Consider the following 17,489-nt stretch of genomic DNA (forward strand, 5'->3'; position numbering starts at 1 on the left):
CTGACCCACTGGAATTGTGATACAGTGAATTATAAGTTAAATAATCTCTGGGTCTTCCATTCCTGTGGCGGTCCTCATGAGAGCCAGTTTCATCACAGTGCTTGATTGTTTTTGCGACAGCACTGACATTTTCCGTATTGACTGACCTTCATATCTTAAAGTAATGTTGGACTGTTGTTTCACTTTGTTTATTTGAGCTATTTTTGCCATAATATGTACTTGGTCTTTTACCAAATATGGCTATCTTCTGTATACCACCCCTACCTTGTCACAACATAACTGATTGGCTCAAACGCATTAAGGAAAGAAATTCCACAAATTAACTTTTAACAAGGCACACCTGTTAATTGAAATGCATTCCAGTTGACTACCTCATGAAGCTGGTTGAAAGAATGCCAAGATTGTGCAAAGCTGTCATCAAGGCAAAGGTTGGCTTCTTTGAAGAATCTCAAAAATAAAATATATTTTGATTTGTTTAAAAAAAAATTGGTCACTACATGATTCCATATGTGTTATTTCATAGTGTTGATGTTAAGAAAAACCCTTGAATGAGTAGGTGTGTCCAATCTTTTGACTGGTACTGTATATTTACAAAAAATATATATGGGGGATTGGAAATGATGCAGACAATTGTGTTGTTGGAAGCTACAATCTATCTGCAACATTAAACCTGATCTACCCCTAATATATACTTCAAATCAAATCAAATCAAATCAAATCAAATTTTATTAGTCACATACACATGGTTAGCAGATGTTAATGCGAGTGTAGCGAAATGCTTGTGCTTCTAGTTCCGACAATGCAGTAATAACCAACAGTAATCTAACCTAACAATTCCACACTACTACCTTACACACACACACAAGTGTAAGGGATAAAGAATATGTACATAAAGATATATGGATGAGTGGTGGTACAGAACGGCATGGCAGATGCAGTAGATGGTATAGAGTACGGTATATACATATGAGATGAGTACTGTAGGGTATGTAAACATAAAGTGGCATAGTTTAAAGTGGCTAGTGGTACATGTATTGCATAAAGATGGCAAGATGCAGTAGATGATATAGAGTACAGTATATATACATATGAGATGGGTAATGTAGGGTATGTAAACATTGTATTAAGTGGCATTGCTTAAAGTGGCTAGTGGTACATTTTGAAATAATTTCCATCAATTCCCATTTTTAAAGTGGCTGGAGTTGAGTCAGTATGTTGGCAGCGGCCGCTAAATGTTAGTGGTGGCTGTTTAACAGTCTGATGGCCTTGAGATAGAAGCTGTTTTTCAGTCTCTCGGTCCCTGCTTTGATGCACCTGTACTGACCTCGCCTTCTGGATGATAGCGGGGTGAACAGGCAGTGGCTTGGGTGGTTGTTGTCCTTGATGATCTTTATGGCCTTCCTGTGACATCGGGTGGTGTAGGTGTCCTGGAGGGCAGGTAGTTTGCCCCTGGTGATGCGTTCTGCAGACCTCACTACCCTCTGGAGAGCCTTACGGTTGTGGGCGGAGCAGTTGCCGTACCAGGCGGTGATACAGCCCGACAGGATGCTCTCGATTGTGCATCTGTAGAAGTTTGTGAGTGCTTTTGGTGACAAGCCGAATTTCTTCAGCCTCCTGAGGTTGAAGAGGCGCTGCTGCGCCTTCTTCACAACGCTGTCTGTGTGGGTGGACCAGTTCAGTTTGTCCGTGATGTGTACACCGAGGAACTTAAAACTTTCCACCTTCTCCACTACTGACCCGTCGATGTGGATAGGGGGGTGCTCCCTCTGCTGTTTCCTGAAGTCCACAATCATCTCCTTTGTTTTGTTGACGTTGAGTATGAGGTTATTTTCCTGACACCACACTCCGAGGGCCCTCACCTCCTCCCTGTAGGCCGTCTCGTCGTTGTTGGTGATCAAGCCTACCACTGTAGTGTCATCCGCAAACTTGATGATTGAGTTGGAGGCGTGCATGGCCACGCAGTCGTGGGTGAACAGGGAGTACAGGAGAGGGCTCAGAACGCACCCTTGTGGGGCCCCAGTGTTGAGGATCAGCGGGGTGGAGATGTTGTTACCTACCCTCACCACCTGGGGGCGGCCCGTCAGGAAGTCCAGGACCCAGTTGCACAGGGCGGGGTCGAGACCCAGGGTCTCGAGCTTGATGACGAGTTTGGAGGGTACTATGGTGTTAAATGCTGAGCTGTAATCGATGAACAGCATTCTCACATGGGTATTCCTCTTGTCCAGATGGGTTAGGGCAGTGTGCAGTGTGGTTGCGATTGCGTCGTCTGTGGACCTATTGGGTCGGTAAGCAAATTGGAGTGGGTCTAGGGTGTCCGGTAGGGTGGAGGTGATATGGTCCTTGACTAGTCTCTCAAAGCACTTCATGATGACGGAAGTGAGTGCTACGGGGCGGTAGTCGTTTAGCTCAGTTACCTTAGCTTTCTTGGGAACAGGAACAATGGTGGCCCTCTTGAAGCATGTGGGAACAGCAGACTGGGATAAGGATTGATTGAATATGTCCGTAAACACACCAGCCAGCTGGTCTGCGCATGCTCTGAGGACGCGGCTGGGAATGCCGTCTGGGCCTGCAGCCTTGCGAGGGTTAACACGTTTAAATGTTTTACTCACCTCGGCTGCAGTGAAGGAGAGCCCGCAGGTTTTGGTAGGGGGCCGTGTCAGTGGCACTGTATTGTCCTCAAAGCGGGCAAAAAAGTTGTTTAGCCTGTCTGGGAGCAAGACATCCTGGTCCTCGACGGGGCTGGTTTTCTTTTTGTAATCCGTGATTGACTGTAGACCCTGCCACATACCTCTTGTGTCTGAGCTGTTGAATTTCGACTCGATTTTGTCTCTGTACTGAGACTTGGCCCGTTTGATTGCCTTGCGGAGAGAATAGCTACACTGTTTGTATTCGGTCATGCTTCCGGTCACCTTGCCCTGGTTAAAAGCAGTGGTTCGCGCTTTCAGTTTCACGCGAATGCTGCCGTCAATCCACGGTTTCTGGTTTGGGAATGTTTTTATCGTTGCTGTGGGTACGACATCGTCAATGCACTTCCTAATGAACTCGCTCACCGAATCAGCATATTCGTCAATATTGTTGTTGGACGCGATGCGGAACATATTCCAATCTGCGTGATCGAAGCAGTCTTGAAGCGTGGATTCAGATTGGTCGGACCAGCGTTGAACAGACCTGAGCGCGGGAGCTTGTTGTTTGAGTTTTTGTTTGTAGGCTGGAATCAACAAAATGGAGTCGTGGTCAGCTTTTCCGAAAGGGGGGCGGGTGAGGGCCTTATAAGCGTCGCGGAAATTAGTGTAACAATGGTCTAGTGTTTTTCCAGCCCTGGTAGCACAATCGATATGCTGATAGAATTTAGGGAGTTTTGTTTTTAGATTAGCCTTGTTAAAATCCCCAGCTACGATGAATGCAGCCTCAGGGTGTGTGGTTTCCAGTTTACAAAGAGTCAGATAAAGTTCGTTCAGGGCCATCGATGTGTCTGCTTGGGGGGGAATGTATACGGCTGTGATTATGATTGACGAGAATTCCCTTGGTAGATAATGCGGTCGACATTTGATTGTGAGGAGTTCTAGATCAGGTGAACAGAACGACTTGAGTTCTTGTGTGTTGTTATGATGATCACACCACTTCTCGTTAATCATAAGGCATACCCCCCCGCCCCTCTTCTTACCGGAAAGATGTTTGTTTCTGTCGGCGCGATGCATGGAGAAACCAGCTGGCTGCACCGACTCCGTTAGCGTCCCTTGAGTTAGCCATGTTTCCGTGAAGCAGAGCACGTTGCAATCCCTGATGTCTCTCTGGAATGCTACCCGTGCTCGGATTTCATCAACCTTATTGTCAAGAGACTGGACATTGGCGAGTAGTATGCTAGGGAGTGGAGCGCGATGTGCCCGTCTCCGAAGCCTGACCACGAGACCGCCACGTTTTCCCCTTTTTCGGCGTCGCACAGGGTCGCCGGCTGGGATCAGATCCATTGTATTGTGTGGAAGGCAAGACACTGGATCCGTTTCGGGAAAGTCATATTCCTGGTAGGAACGATGATGAGTTGACGTTAATCGTATATTCAGTAGTTCCTCCCGACTGTATGTAATGAAACCTAAGATTACCCGGGGTACCGATGTAAGAAATAACACGTAAAAAAACAAAATACTGCATATTTTCCAAGGAACACGAAGCGAGGCAGCCATCTCTTTCCGGCGCCGGAAGTTCTTCCGGCGCCGGTGTGTACTGTGTGTGTCTAATGTGTACTTTCTAATAATACAAATAAAAAAAGACAGGGGTCCTCAAACTTTTTCACTCAGGCCCCTTCCAGCTTTGGGGATTATCCCACTCCCCCCCCCCCCCCCCCCTGCGCGCCCTCGCCATGTCTATTTCTATGGGCACAAGCACTGTTCATGAAACAAACTGTTCACCCCCTCTTGTTGGCGTAGAGAACATTTTGCAGGTTTCCTGCAATTATTCACATTTTGTCATGGGGTGCAGAATGTTTTTTGAAATTCTATACATGTCTAATGTGTATTCATGTAATATTTGAGTGACTCAAACATTACTACAAAATCTGTGGGCTAAAAAACCTATCCCCAAAAAGTTAGCTGACATGTTCACGTTGATCTGGACATTTCTGACAAGTTATAAATAGCTCTCTAAGATGAAGATGATGATGATGTAATACCCATTTTTGAAATGGCATCTTACGCATTCTACTATTAGCTACAACTTTCAAGAGTAAGTTGAAAGCCGGACTGAATTCCTTTTTGGCAGGGGGCAGAGGGACTACCACACACCAGTTTGGGAACTACTGATCTAAGGTGTGGTTTGTGTTTGTAGGTGAGAGTCATATCCTGAAGTTCAAGTCCAATAGCACGATGAGTAACCGGATCAAGCTGACTTGGGAGCGCTACCGACCACCAGACTACAGAGACCTCATCAGCTTCATCGTCTACTACAAGGAAGCGTAAGTATTCTCATGGAGATATACCATTCCCTTTTGTACTGCATAGAGCCTTTATTTATATAACCTTTATTTAACTAGGCAAGTCAGTTAAGAACAAATTCTTATTCACAATGACGGCCTAGGAACAGTAGGTTAACTGCCTTGTTCAGGGACAGAACAATAGATTTTTACCTTGTCAGCTCGGGGATTCGATTTAGCAACCTTTCGGTTACTGGCCCAACGCGCTAACCAATAGGCTACATGCCGCCCCAAATACTTATACTTGTAGACAGGACATTATCTGCTGTGTTTGTGGATACAGAGTTGCTGTACCAAATTGACATAAGGTGTCTTAACCATGCAATCCAGACCGCACCAGAATATCACAGAGTTTGATGGCCAGGACGGGTGTGGCTCCAACAGTTGGAACATGGTTGACGTGGACCTACCGCAAGACAAAGAGATAGACCCTGGTGTGCTGCTGTCCCCACTGAAGCCCTGGACCCAGTACGCCATCTTTGTCAAGGCCATCACCCTGGTGGTGGAGGACAAACACATCCCTGGAGCCAAGAGTGACGTGGTCTATATACGCACCAGCCCCTCAGGTAAGACACTATACAGCTGCTGTACACAGACTAGACTACAGTACAGCTACTGTACACAGCAGCAGGTCGCCTCAGCCATGGACATGTTTTCACCCAAGATAAAATGAAACACTTCTTATCAGAACTTTCAATAAGGAAATGTATCACTCTTATTTTAAGGTTCATGAAAACAACACATTTAAAACTTTATACACTGAACAAAAATATATATAAACACAACATGTAAAATAAAATATCCCAGAAATGTTCTATATGCACGAAAAGCTTATTTCTTTCAAATGTTGTGCACAATTTTGTTTATATCCCTGTTTGTGAACATTTCTTCTTTGCCATGATAATCCATCCAACTGACAGGTGTGGCATATCAAGAAGCTGATTAAACAGTGTGATAATTACACAGGTGCATCTTGTGCTGTGGACAATAAAAGGACACTCTAAAATGTTCCGTTTTGTCACAAAACACAATGCCACAGATGTCGCAAGTTGAGGGAAAATGCAATTGGCATGCTGACTGCAGGAATGTCCACCAGAGCTGTTGCCAGAGAATTTAATGTTCATTTCACTACCATAAGCCACCTCCAACGTCGTTTTTGAGAATTTGGCAGTGCGTCCAATCGGCCTCACAACCACAGACCACGTGTAACCACGCCAGCTCAGGACCTCCACATCCGGCTTCTTCATCTGCGGGATCGTCTGAGACCAGCCACACGGACAGCTGATGAAACGGTGGGTTTGCACAACCAAAGAATTTCTGCACAAACTGTCAAAAACCATCTCCGGGAAGCTCATCTGTGTGCTCATTGTCCTCACCAGGGTCTTGACTTGACTGCAGTTCAGCATCATAACTGACTTCAGTGGGCAAATTCTCACCTTTGATAGTCACTGGCACACTAGAGATGTGTGCTCTTCACCAATGAATCCCTGTTTCCACTGTACTGGGCAGATGGCAGACAGCGTGTATGGCGTCGTGTGGGCGACCGGTTTGCTGATTTCAATGTTGTGAACAGAGTGCCCCATGGTGGCGGTGGAGTTGTGTTATGGTATTGGCAGGCATAAGCTATGAACAACAAACACAATTGCATTTTATCGATGGCAATTTGAATACACAGAGATACCGTGACCAGATCCTGAGGCCCATTGTCTTGCCATTCATCCGCCGCCATCACGTCATGTTTCAGCATGATAATACACGGCCCCATGCCGCAAGCTGAAAATCTCCCAGATCTTCCATGGCCTGGATACTCACCAGACATGTCACCCATTGAGAATGTTTGGGATGCTCTGGATCAACGTGTACGACAGCGTGTTCCAGTTCCTGCCAATATCCACCAACTTTGCACAGCCATTGAAGAGGTGGGACAACATTCCACAGGCCACAATCAACAGCCTGATCAACTCTATGCGAAGGAGATGCACTGCATGATGCAAATGGTGGTCACACCAGATACTGACAGGTTTTTTGATCCACACCCATACCTTTTTTAAGGTGACCAACAGATGCATATCTGTATGCCCAGTCATGTGAAATCCATAGATTAGGGCCTAATGATTTCATTTCAATTGACTGATTGCCTTATATGAACTGTAACTCAGTAAAATCTTTGTAATTGTTGCATGTTGTGTTTATATTTTGGTTCAGTGTAGTAAACACCACTCACAGCATTTCAACATTTGTGTGATTTTGTCACAGAGCCGTCTATGCCAATGGATACCCGGGCGTATTCCAACTCGTCCTCCAAGCTGGTGGTGAAATGGTCACCTCCCCTCAACCCTAACGGCAATCTCACTTTTTACCTGATCCGCTGGCAGCAGCAAGCTGAAGACAAGGAGCTGTACCAACACAACTACTGCTCCAAAGGTCAGCATTCCAACCCCTCCTCTTTCTCTTCCCTTGTCTACTTTTCATCTTTGTGAATTATGGAGTCCAAACTGTAGGTATCTCTCCTCCTCTAGTATTATAATGCGCTGTACACACTCTGGTGGAAATTCAACACCAGGGACACCTGAAGTCAATCTTAAATGAATCACTCTTTATTATCAGCAAGCTGGAGAGGTTACAACAAATTCTGCACACCGTACAGGTCTATCAGAAACTCCGCTGGATCATTCCCAGCAGTTGTCTTATATACCGCTGTCGTGTCTTTACTATCATTAAATTGAAGACTTGTTTTTATCAAAGATTCTCTGTAATTAGTTATTACGCAATCAACTAAATAATAACGTAACTAATTAACTAGGAAGTTGGGGCACCAGGGAAAGTATTCAGATTACAAAGTTATAATTTCCCAAAATAACCTTTCAGATATTTTCATATCTGATCGATAGTCTTCTGATTAATGATTTATTTATTTTACCTCATGTTAGTCTCATTCCAAACGTCGTAAATTGTTGGTTATCTGCACGAACCCAGTCTTCGCTATGAGTCATCCATACATCAATTGTCTTAAATAATTTATTTATTACTAACTAAGTAATTCACAGAAATGCATAAACAAACAAACACACTTAAAATGGTTACATGAAATGATAGGAGAATATGCCCTAGTGGGCTAAACCGGCATGGCGGCTTGTTAGACAAAGGGGAAATGGGGGGGTCGACCAAGAAGTCACTACAGGGTTCATAATTATAACAATTGACATGCTAATCTTTTACACATGAACGCTCACTCATTCGGGAACAATTGCAATCAATATATATATATTTACGCTCAGTGTGTCGTCTTGATCGCTGGTGAAAAGTTAGTTTCTGTTGGAGAGTTTCGTCCGCTCTCTCCCTCTCTCTGTCGTGGTTATTGTGGATAGTTCAGAGTGACATTCGTTATAGAATGGATGTTTCGGCGGTTGTCGTTCTTCGCGTTCAATGATACTGAATTCCTATCTGCAGACTAGTAATCAATATCAAAGACTTGTTCTTATTCTGTCGGTATCGATAGTATAAGAGTTTAACCACGTGGTATGGTTAAAAGATTCAACAATGGTCCACAACCTTCGTTCCCCTCCTAATGGAGAAAAACATGGTCTAGTGATAATTTCTCAGAGTTGGGTTTTTATTCGGAATTGCAGAAAGGGCTGTCCCAGGATGTCTGACCCAACTGGGCTCAGGGGCAGTCCTCTGATTTAGTTCAAATCAAAAGGGAATTGTATTTTTCTTCATTAAACAGTCCAAAATCATATTACACAATTATACAAACAGTATCATACTCACTCATTCATCTTATACAACAATTAGATGTAAACCTCATATCTGAGGCTATTATATAAACAGCTGTATGGTAATGTAGCCACACAGTCTCCCATGAGTTTCCCCAAGTTGTGACAAACGGACCAGTTAATAGCTGGAATCTTCACCGATCTTTTATACTTTTTCCGAACATGAAATGTGTTCTTACCTCAAGTTCTGTGAGGTGGAAGGATTTCCTTTGTTCACTATGAAAGTGTACCCTCTCTCTAATACTGTGTGTCCATGAGGAGATTCTCAGGAATTTACGACGTCTCTCTGACCACAGCAACCTAGTTGAAGGAGGAAAGGGGGAGGCAGGGAGTGGTAGGGAGTGGGGGATGGGGCTTGCTATACCCAAACAGGCAACGCCATGACACCGCTATACACAGACAAGTTATATATGCATGATTTAGCATTATTAATTCATCATTACTGGTGGCCCGCACATGTGACTGACCAATACCTCACGAGGCTTTCTCTCTCCAAGTTGAGACCTTAAAACCGAGATACCTTGGTTGTTCTCATAGCAATATTCTGGGTGTACTGCCAAGTTGCTTATCAGTGATAGTGAGGAATCCTCCATACACGATCAGTCAGTTACCTACATGAACCCAGCTAATTAGTTATTAGAAAAGTAGCATTGATTTGTTACACAAACATAAGATTTCCCTCACAACACCACCTAATTCCTTTTCATTTTTGCTTTCTTTGGTGAATGCTGTCATTTGCTAACGGGTCCTGTTCCCCTCCAACTCTCAACAAAAGAGCTGAAGATCCCCATTAGAATCTCAGCCACGGGGTTGGCAGACATGGAGGAGGACACCAAGCCCACCAAGCCTGACCTGTCTGGGGGGGACAAGGGCCCCTGCTGCCCCTGCCCCAAGACCAAGGAGGACCTGAAGGCAGAGATAGACGACGCATCCTACCGCAAAGTCTTTGAGAACTTCCTGCACAACTCCATCTTCACCCCCAGGTAGGTGCCAGGCAGCAGGCAGTCTTTCTCTATGGTGAGAGATCATTCAACAGTGTGATATTAAAGCACTGGCTATAACCTCCCCCATTTGATTACAGCTTTTCGACCAAACCCTTCTCTGAGACTTTGTCGATTATTATCAAAGAGCTGAGCTCACAGTCTGGGTCCTGTTTGCTTTAATAGCCCAGAGAGAGATCCAGGATCAGGAGGCATTGGGGCTGTAATTACCCAGCCCTGAGACTGGGACTGACAGGATCTAAACATCATGAGGGTTTGGAGGAAGGGGGGGAGGGTGTAGGGCTGCTGGGCTGTAGCTGTGTCAGAGGACCCTGCCCGACAGGGAGAAACATGGGGAGCAGGAATTCAATGCCTGCTTACGGCACTTGTGGCTTTTCCATCGCCATGACGACGGCGGCGGCGGATATTAAGGCCTAGCAGGCTGTAATTTAGGCAGCACAAACAAACCCAGGGAGAGGGATCTGATTAATGAGTCTGAAGGGCCTGCGCTGCACTCTGCTCGCTGGGCTGGCTGCACCCTTTCAGCCCGTTAGCCTTTTGTTTGCCAGAATGGGGAACGACATCTGTGTTGTGTTATAATTTTACCTTCTCATGGCTACGGATGCTTTACAGTTTCAAAGACTCCAACCCATTTCCACACACACATTCACTCTATTTCATACACACACAGATGTACTCATTGTGTTTTGAAATTGATCATTTTTCAGGGTTAACTCAGGCCACTTGTTTCTCCATACCAGATGGCAGATCAGGCCCTGTGTGTGTCTGTGTGTGTGAGGTGATTGAGTGCATGAATGATACTGCGTTTGTGTACTCAGTGTATTCAGGGTACAGGTTTGAGTATTCACTGAATTAGTACCATTTCATCGCAAAACAAATTGAATGGAAAACAAATTCTAATGCACTTGTTAACCTCCATAGACTTCTCTGGTGCTTGATACATTCCAGTGTTTACATCTTGCCCTGACGCCAGCCTGCTTAGTACAGTATGCTCTTCATCACCTGCTGGGCTAAGCTCATGCATTTATGTAATGTTATGATGCCCTTTCCTTCGCCTCTGTGATGCTCTCTTTCACAGTATTAAAACAAACAATAAAACAAGACCACTATTCTGCCCTACCAAGCAAAAAGGCAGTAACTGCTCATAGCGTGGAACTGAGAAAAATTGCTTTTATTTACCTTGGTTTCACAGTAACTGAGTGCAGTTACTGCTAACATGACTGCCATTTTCTCCAAAACACAATACAATAGAGGCAGGATACTTGTCCACATGATTAAGCATGTATTTAATGTAGCTGTCTCGCCCTGACCATAGTTTGCTTTGTATGTTTCTATGTTTTGTTTGGTCAGGGTGTGATCTGAGTGGGCATTCTATGTTGTATGTCTAGTTTGTCTATTTCTATGTGTTTGGCCTGATATGATTCTCAATCAGAGGCAGGTGTTAGTCGTTGTCTCTGATTGGGAACCATATTTAGGTAGCCTGTTTTGTATTGTGGGTTGTGGGTGATTGTTCCTGTTCCTGTGTTTTTGTATTTTCACTGTTCAGGACTGTTTCGTTTCGTTCTCGTGTTTTGTTAGATTATTCGTGTTCATTAAAATGGATAATCATCACGCTGCATTTTGGTCCTCCTCTCTTTCGCCCGACGAAGAAGGTTACAGTAGCAGAAATGACATTAACTCCTTTTTCGACCAAGTGAGCAGTTACTGCCTTTTTGCTTGGTAGGGCAGTATTGTTACTAATTGTTTTCTTTCACTCTCTTGTTGATTTGTTATAGTTGTCTAGGAAACCGAGGAGTGCCAGGTCTCTGGCCTGCCGCTAAGGACTATGCTTGTGTATGCACAGGTACTCCACCACAACAGAGCCAGCATTATCACAAAACACTCTAGGGAAGTGCCTCTGAATGAGTGCAATTTTTTTTCTCAAAAGTCCAGGGTTAACAGAGAAGGGGAAAGGGAGGGGGGAAACAGAAACAGAGAGAAGAGGAAATGTTTTCCATTCTGTCGCCCTCCTCGCTGCTCTCCCTCCTCCTTCCCTCACATGCTCTCTTTGTCCGCGGCATGGTTCGGAGTGACCGGCTGCCAGGAAATGTACAGAGAAGCCACCTGGAATTCAAATGAATGAGGAGAGAAAGGGAAGATCCCCTTAAAGCTGGCCAGACCAGTGAACACCATTCAGCAAGACAGACTGACTGGCTGGAGAAGTAGACGAGAGTAGTCAGGGGACAGGGATGGGTGACAACCTTTCAGATTCACTGAGTGGACATCAGCTGATTGGGTTGTTGCAACCATGACATCACCTAACTCATGATGGACAAGGACATTGAGAAGTACAAGGACACACAGAAGGACATTGAGAAGTACAGCGAAGGTTCCTGTGTTTTTCCTGTTGTTGGCAGTTGGCACTGCCCTTACCATCTGCTTATCACCCTGTATGTCCTTCAGAGAGCACTCGCCATCACAGCTGTGCTTTCATATTGTATATGATCATGAAGTAGAAAAAAGTGTCCTTTCTCTGGCCTCTCTTTTCACTGGCATGAGAGGCTGCTATGTTCAGCTGCTGTGGTAAAAGAGTACCGCTAAATCACACTGTTCTGGCTCCAGACAGAGGGTGCAGTCATGTCTCTCTTAGGATCCTTCGTACAGCGTAAAGGTGAGAAAGAAGGAGGTATTTTTTTAGGAGGGGAGCTGGGGAGGGAGTACACCAGCTGCAGTAAGCAGCGCCTGGTTAGAAGGTCACGCTTCAGTATCAGTCCTCTGTCTAAAGTTCATTTGAGGACAGGTCTGCTTTGCTCTGCTCTGCTCTGCCTCATAGCTCTCTGGCAACCCAGCCATCTGTCCCCTCTCCTGGGCAAATTGGCACATGGGGGCGTCTACCCATCACCCCTCTCATTCATCTTGGGGCGAACCAGTCTTCAATGGCAGGCTGTCTCGTGCTCCCTTCCATGCACTTGTCTCTTATACAAGATGTTCATTAAAGCTCTGCCAGTCCTCAGTGCTGTTGTGTATTGTTAATAGTAACTTATTGTTTTGGAGCGCTGTGCACCGTGGACTTTGCTGGAGCAGTTAAAACTTTCAGGATGGAATGTTGACAGAGGTGTGCGATGGCTTCTGTTTTCTTCCCACAGATCTGTGTGCCTGTCTGTGCCTGTTTGTGTTTTTCCACTCACAGTAAATACTTTTTTCCCGTGGGTGCCCGGTCAGTCTCAAGGTCTTTTGTCACCCGCTCATATTTGTCATTTTTTTAGAGGAATAGTTCTGAGAGAACATTGGCTTTGTACAGTATTTCTGAAGGTCTAGATGTTGGAATGTAAAATAAAGCAGAAACCACATTCTCTTGTATTCCTGAGTGAACCCTGCTGGCCTGTACTGTTAGGTGCAGTTAGAGAGAGATACTCAGGAGATCACAGTCATTTCAGACACACTCATCCATCACAGTCACTTTCATTCACTAATGAATTTATCTCTCCTTAAAGACTCTTTACATATTTACTTTATCTTGTTCATGTGTACTGTAAACACCCTATGAATCTAAATATGTTCTGGATTCATTGTTGTTTAAGCCAACATATACACAGCACATCCCACCACTGTCAGACAGTCCTGTATTCTCCTTACCTCAGTTGACTGCACTGTGGGCTGACTGCACAGGAGGCTGCTGAGGGGAGGACGGTTCATAATAATGGCTGGAATGGACAGATCGGAAAGGTTTCGATACCATTCCATTTATTCTGTTTCAGCCATTACTTTGAGCTCGTCCTCCCCAATTAAAGTGCCACCAGCCGCCTGTGGCTGACTGTTGAATTTTTTCAGAGACCCAGAGAGAGCCAGTCGTTACACGTCTCCTAAAGGTGACTCTAGGTAAGGTCTGCTCCTCTCGGTATCGGCACAGCGCCCCGTGTGTTGTGGAGTCCCAGTGGCCCCGCCTAGTAGTGTCTGGTGATCTGCTACTGCTACCGCTGCCTGCATGTTGTCAGTGGCTCCAGCCAGGGTCCACTTGTAGCCGGCTGGCTCTCCAGCTTCTGTGGCTCACACCATCATCCTCCTCATCATCCTCATCATTGTGTTCACAACCATCTCCATCACTCCATGAAAGAGGGCTGCAGTCCTGTTGCAGGTTCTCTTGTTTGCTCTTTTTGACGGAATGTACCATTTGATTTCGTGTTTATTGCTTTATTTGCCTTATTTTAGTATCATGCAAAAAAAACGCCTCTCTATGCATCAAACATGTGGTCATTATTCTCCCATAACTTTCCCTTGAAAAGTGCATTTGTCCTGTGGATGAGGACATGTAGGCTAACAGAGTCGGTAGGGGTCTGTATGGACAGGCATGGTGCTGACAGTGTGTGGATGTGTGCTCTCTCTGCACCTCTGTCCCACCTCTCTGACCTCATCACACCACACAGCTCCACAGGGAGCAGACCCCTGCAGCTGGACAGACACACTGCAACAACAAATACAACCAGGCCACTTCAACATAATGTACTCTACTCTCAGTTAAGTTGTATCCCACTGGAAATGGTCATTTTACTGTTTGATAGTACTTATTATTACTTCTTATTCCCATATTATATTCCTGTAGAGGACCCCGCCCTGTCCAGTGAGGTTGAAGGGGATGCTTTTGTTCAGTGTGACTCGTGTCAATGACATCATGTGGGCTCGGTATGAAGGCTACAGTATACTGTATGTACAGTATGGTGTTCCAGAGTATATTACTGCAGCGATTCTCAACTGGTGGGTTGCGACCGGGAGGTTTTGAATGGGTCGCAGAGTTTTTTTTTTAAACAGCAAGAAGTGTGTAGAAATGATAATGAACTTAAACGTTTTTAAATTTAATCTCAGATTTTAAAAATTATATCACAGAATTTTCAATATAGAGCTATTAGCAGCACTATTTTGGTTGGTTTTGTGCTCTCAAACCAATGAGTTTATTAACATTCTTCATCAAGAACATGGGAATGATTTCATTATTGACAATGAAAGAGGTGGGAATGTTGTTCCCTTGTCATATAATTGCTACATTTACTATCAATATAGCATTAAAAATAGTTTTCCATTTTGTATTTTTCGCAATATGAATATTAGGTGGCAACGGAGACAACCTCGTTCAATTTGGGTCCCGAGGCAAAACCAGTTGAGAACCACTATATTACTGTATGGCTAGCTGACTTGATATTCCCCTCTCTCCTCTTTAACTGTACCTCAGCTCCCTTCCAGAGAAGCTGAAAGCCCACACATCTTCTCCACTCCTTCTTCTCCTCAACCTTTGTCTCTTATCCTTTGTCTTTCTTTGCCACACATGTGCCTTTTCTGCTACAGTGAGTCAGTGGGTCTCTCTCTCTAGCATTTCTTTATGCAACCCCCTTTGTCCTTCAGGCCCCCAGACCGGCGGCGTAGGGATCTATTTGGGGTGGCTAACAGCACCTTGGCGCGGGGTGGCAACACCACAGGCCTGGAGGGTAATGGGACAGACGGAGAATCCCCCGAGAGGGAGTTCCCCTTCATGGAGGACCGGAGCAAGACAGAGTTTATAGAGATCGCCAACCTACAGCCCTTCACTGTCTACCGCATCGACATCCACGCCTGTAACCAGGAGGTCCGCCGCTGCAGTGCTGGAGCCTTCGTGTTTTCCAGGACCAAACCTGCAGGTGAGGCAGTCACACACACAGACACAGACGACGCTAGACACAAAGGCTTCAACAACAACACCTTGACCATGGCCATCTGTTCTAGGCTAACTGTGCCTTTTTGGAAATGGCTTATGTGTAGGAAGACATCTGATATTTAGTGTCTGTGTCTCTGCCCATCAGACAAAGCGGATGACATGCCAGGCACGGTGAATCAGGAGAGGGATGAGAAGGTGGAGGGGTCGGTGCTGCTGAGGTGGCCGGAGCCTGTCAACCCCAACGGTCTCATCCTGATGTATGAGATTAAGTTTCGCCAAGGCACCGAGGTGAGTCTGTATGGGCCAGGGCGCCTGGGAGTTCTGCAGGGCCTCAACCCCTCAACCCACTGTGGCCCTCAGACATCAGGTTGACACTTTGTCTGTGTGTGTGTGTGTGTGTGTGTTTTCCAGCCTGAGAAACATGAGTGTGTGTCACGCCAGCACTACAGAGTGCACAAAGGAGCTCGTCTGACCAACCTGGGCTCTGGGAACTACTCTGCCCGCGTGCGTGCCACCTCCCTGGCAGGAAACGGGTCCTGGACTGAGCCAGTGTCCTTCTACGTGACCCCACGCACACGTATGGAGAACACGTGTATTTCCTCGTTAAAATGCCTTTTATATGGATGATTTTCATGCCCAGAAATTATATTTCTGTTAAATCCTCCTTTTCTCATTGGTCAGATTTGAATAGTTGTTCTGTTATCATCTTGTTGCAGGGGACTACGACATCACGTTCTATCTGGTCATCATCATCCCCATCATAGTGATAATCCTTATTGCCAGCCTCATCACTGCACTCTTTTTTATCAACAAAAAAAGGTAAGAGGAGCTGAATGATCACTATAACAAACAACTGTGTCTCTGTAACAAAATGTTTGACTAGTGCGATATTAATCAGTTTAATAATATAATAGTGCTATTGATCATTTTCCTGCCTGCAGTTCATAAGATTGTCGGCTTTTCTGCTGAATGAACGATCCCATTTATCTGTTGCCGAAGCTGCCTCCACTGGCTCACACAGATATGTTTGTGTCCACAGGAACAGTGACAGGCTGGGGAATGGTGTCCTCTATGCTTCTGTCAACCCTGAGTACTTCAGTGCTGCTGAGAGTAAGAACCATCTGAACACCTACAGTGTCATTATAAATGCAAAATGTCCGACTGTCAAGGTCTCCTCGGGTGATGGTGTTTTGTGTCTGTCTCTGATTGTCCTCTCCTCCTGTGTTCAGTGTATGTTCCAGATGAGTGGGAGGTGGCCAGGGAAAAGATCACCATGCACAAGGAGTTGGGCCAGGGTTCCTTTGGCATGGTGTACGAGGGCCTCGCTAAGGGCGTGGTTAAAGACGACCCAGAGACGCGCGTGGCCATCAAGACGGTCAACGAGTCAGCCAGCATGAGGGAGAGGATAGAGTTCCTCAATGAGGCTTCCGTCATGAAGGAGTTCAACTGTTACCACGTGGTGAGAGAGACAAAACACCAGTTAACATCAGGAACATTGGCTCAGAAACACTAGCTTTGAGTGATGAGATTATTGCTTCAATTTCACAAGGTTCACAATTTCAAGGTTAGAAACAAAGGGCCCCAGGCAGAGACCACTGGCAGAGACCGCTGCATAGGGTCGGAGACACCTGGCTGGCTGATGAGGTCAGAGGTCAAAGCCAGGGCAGACTACCCAGGGCACAGGGAGCTGCAGTATAATTCCAGTATAACCTGAGGCCAGCTGTAACTGTGTGATCTGAGACCTCTGTGCTCTATCACAGCCGAATCCTCATTAATTCAGCTAAACGGAAATGTTAAGGATTTCCCCCTTGGAAAAACTCTGTTACAACCTTTTAGCATGTCTGGGTGATTAAAAGCCAAACACTTAATTATTAAGCTCAATTTGAATAATTTAGAGGCAAGGAGGAGTTTTTTTCTGCTTTCCTAAAAGTTCCACAGTAGTTTTAGTTAAGAGGAGCCAGAGTAGTTTCAAAAGCAAGAACATTCCACATCACTTCAGTCACTTAGTGAATATTAGCACTTAGAAATCTGTTTCTTTCCCAAAAGTTTCAGAAGGAATACTACACCAACGAGAATTGTTTGTG

General features: G+C 45.3%; 1 protein-coding gene across 1 annotated transcript in view; it reads left to right on the top strand.

Moving 5' to 3' along the window:
• Positions 1–17,489, top strand: part of LOC139539911 (insulin-like growth factor 1 receptor) — a 190,110-nt gene that overhangs the window by 146,479 nt on the left and 26,142 nt on the right. The window contains exons 7-16 of the mRNA XM_071343302.1: positions 4,822–4,948; positions 5,297–5,532; positions 7,223–7,390; positions 9,518–9,725; positions 15,117–15,388; positions 15,551–15,693; positions 15,817–15,982; positions 16,122–16,224; positions 16,445–16,515; positions 16,635–16,864. Coding sequence (XP_071199403.1) covers positions 4,822–4,948; positions 5,297–5,532; positions 7,223–7,390; positions 9,518–9,725; positions 15,117–15,388; positions 15,551–15,693; positions 15,817–15,982; positions 16,122–16,224; positions 16,445–16,515; positions 16,635–16,864 — 1,724 coding nt within the window. The remainder of the gene's footprint in view (positions 1–4,821; positions 4,949–5,296; positions 5,533–7,222; positions 7,391–9,517; positions 9,726–15,116; positions 15,389–15,550; positions 15,694–15,816; positions 15,983–16,121; positions 16,225–16,444; positions 16,516–16,634; positions 16,865–17,489) is intronic.

Source organism: Salvelinus alpinus, chromosome 15, assembly GCF_045679555.1.
Source record: "Salvelinus alpinus chromosome 15, SLU_Salpinus.1, whole genome shotgun sequence".
Classification (NCBI taxonomy): Eukaryota; Metazoa; Chordata; class Actinopteri; order Salmoniformes; family Salmonidae; genus Salvelinus; species Salvelinus alpinus.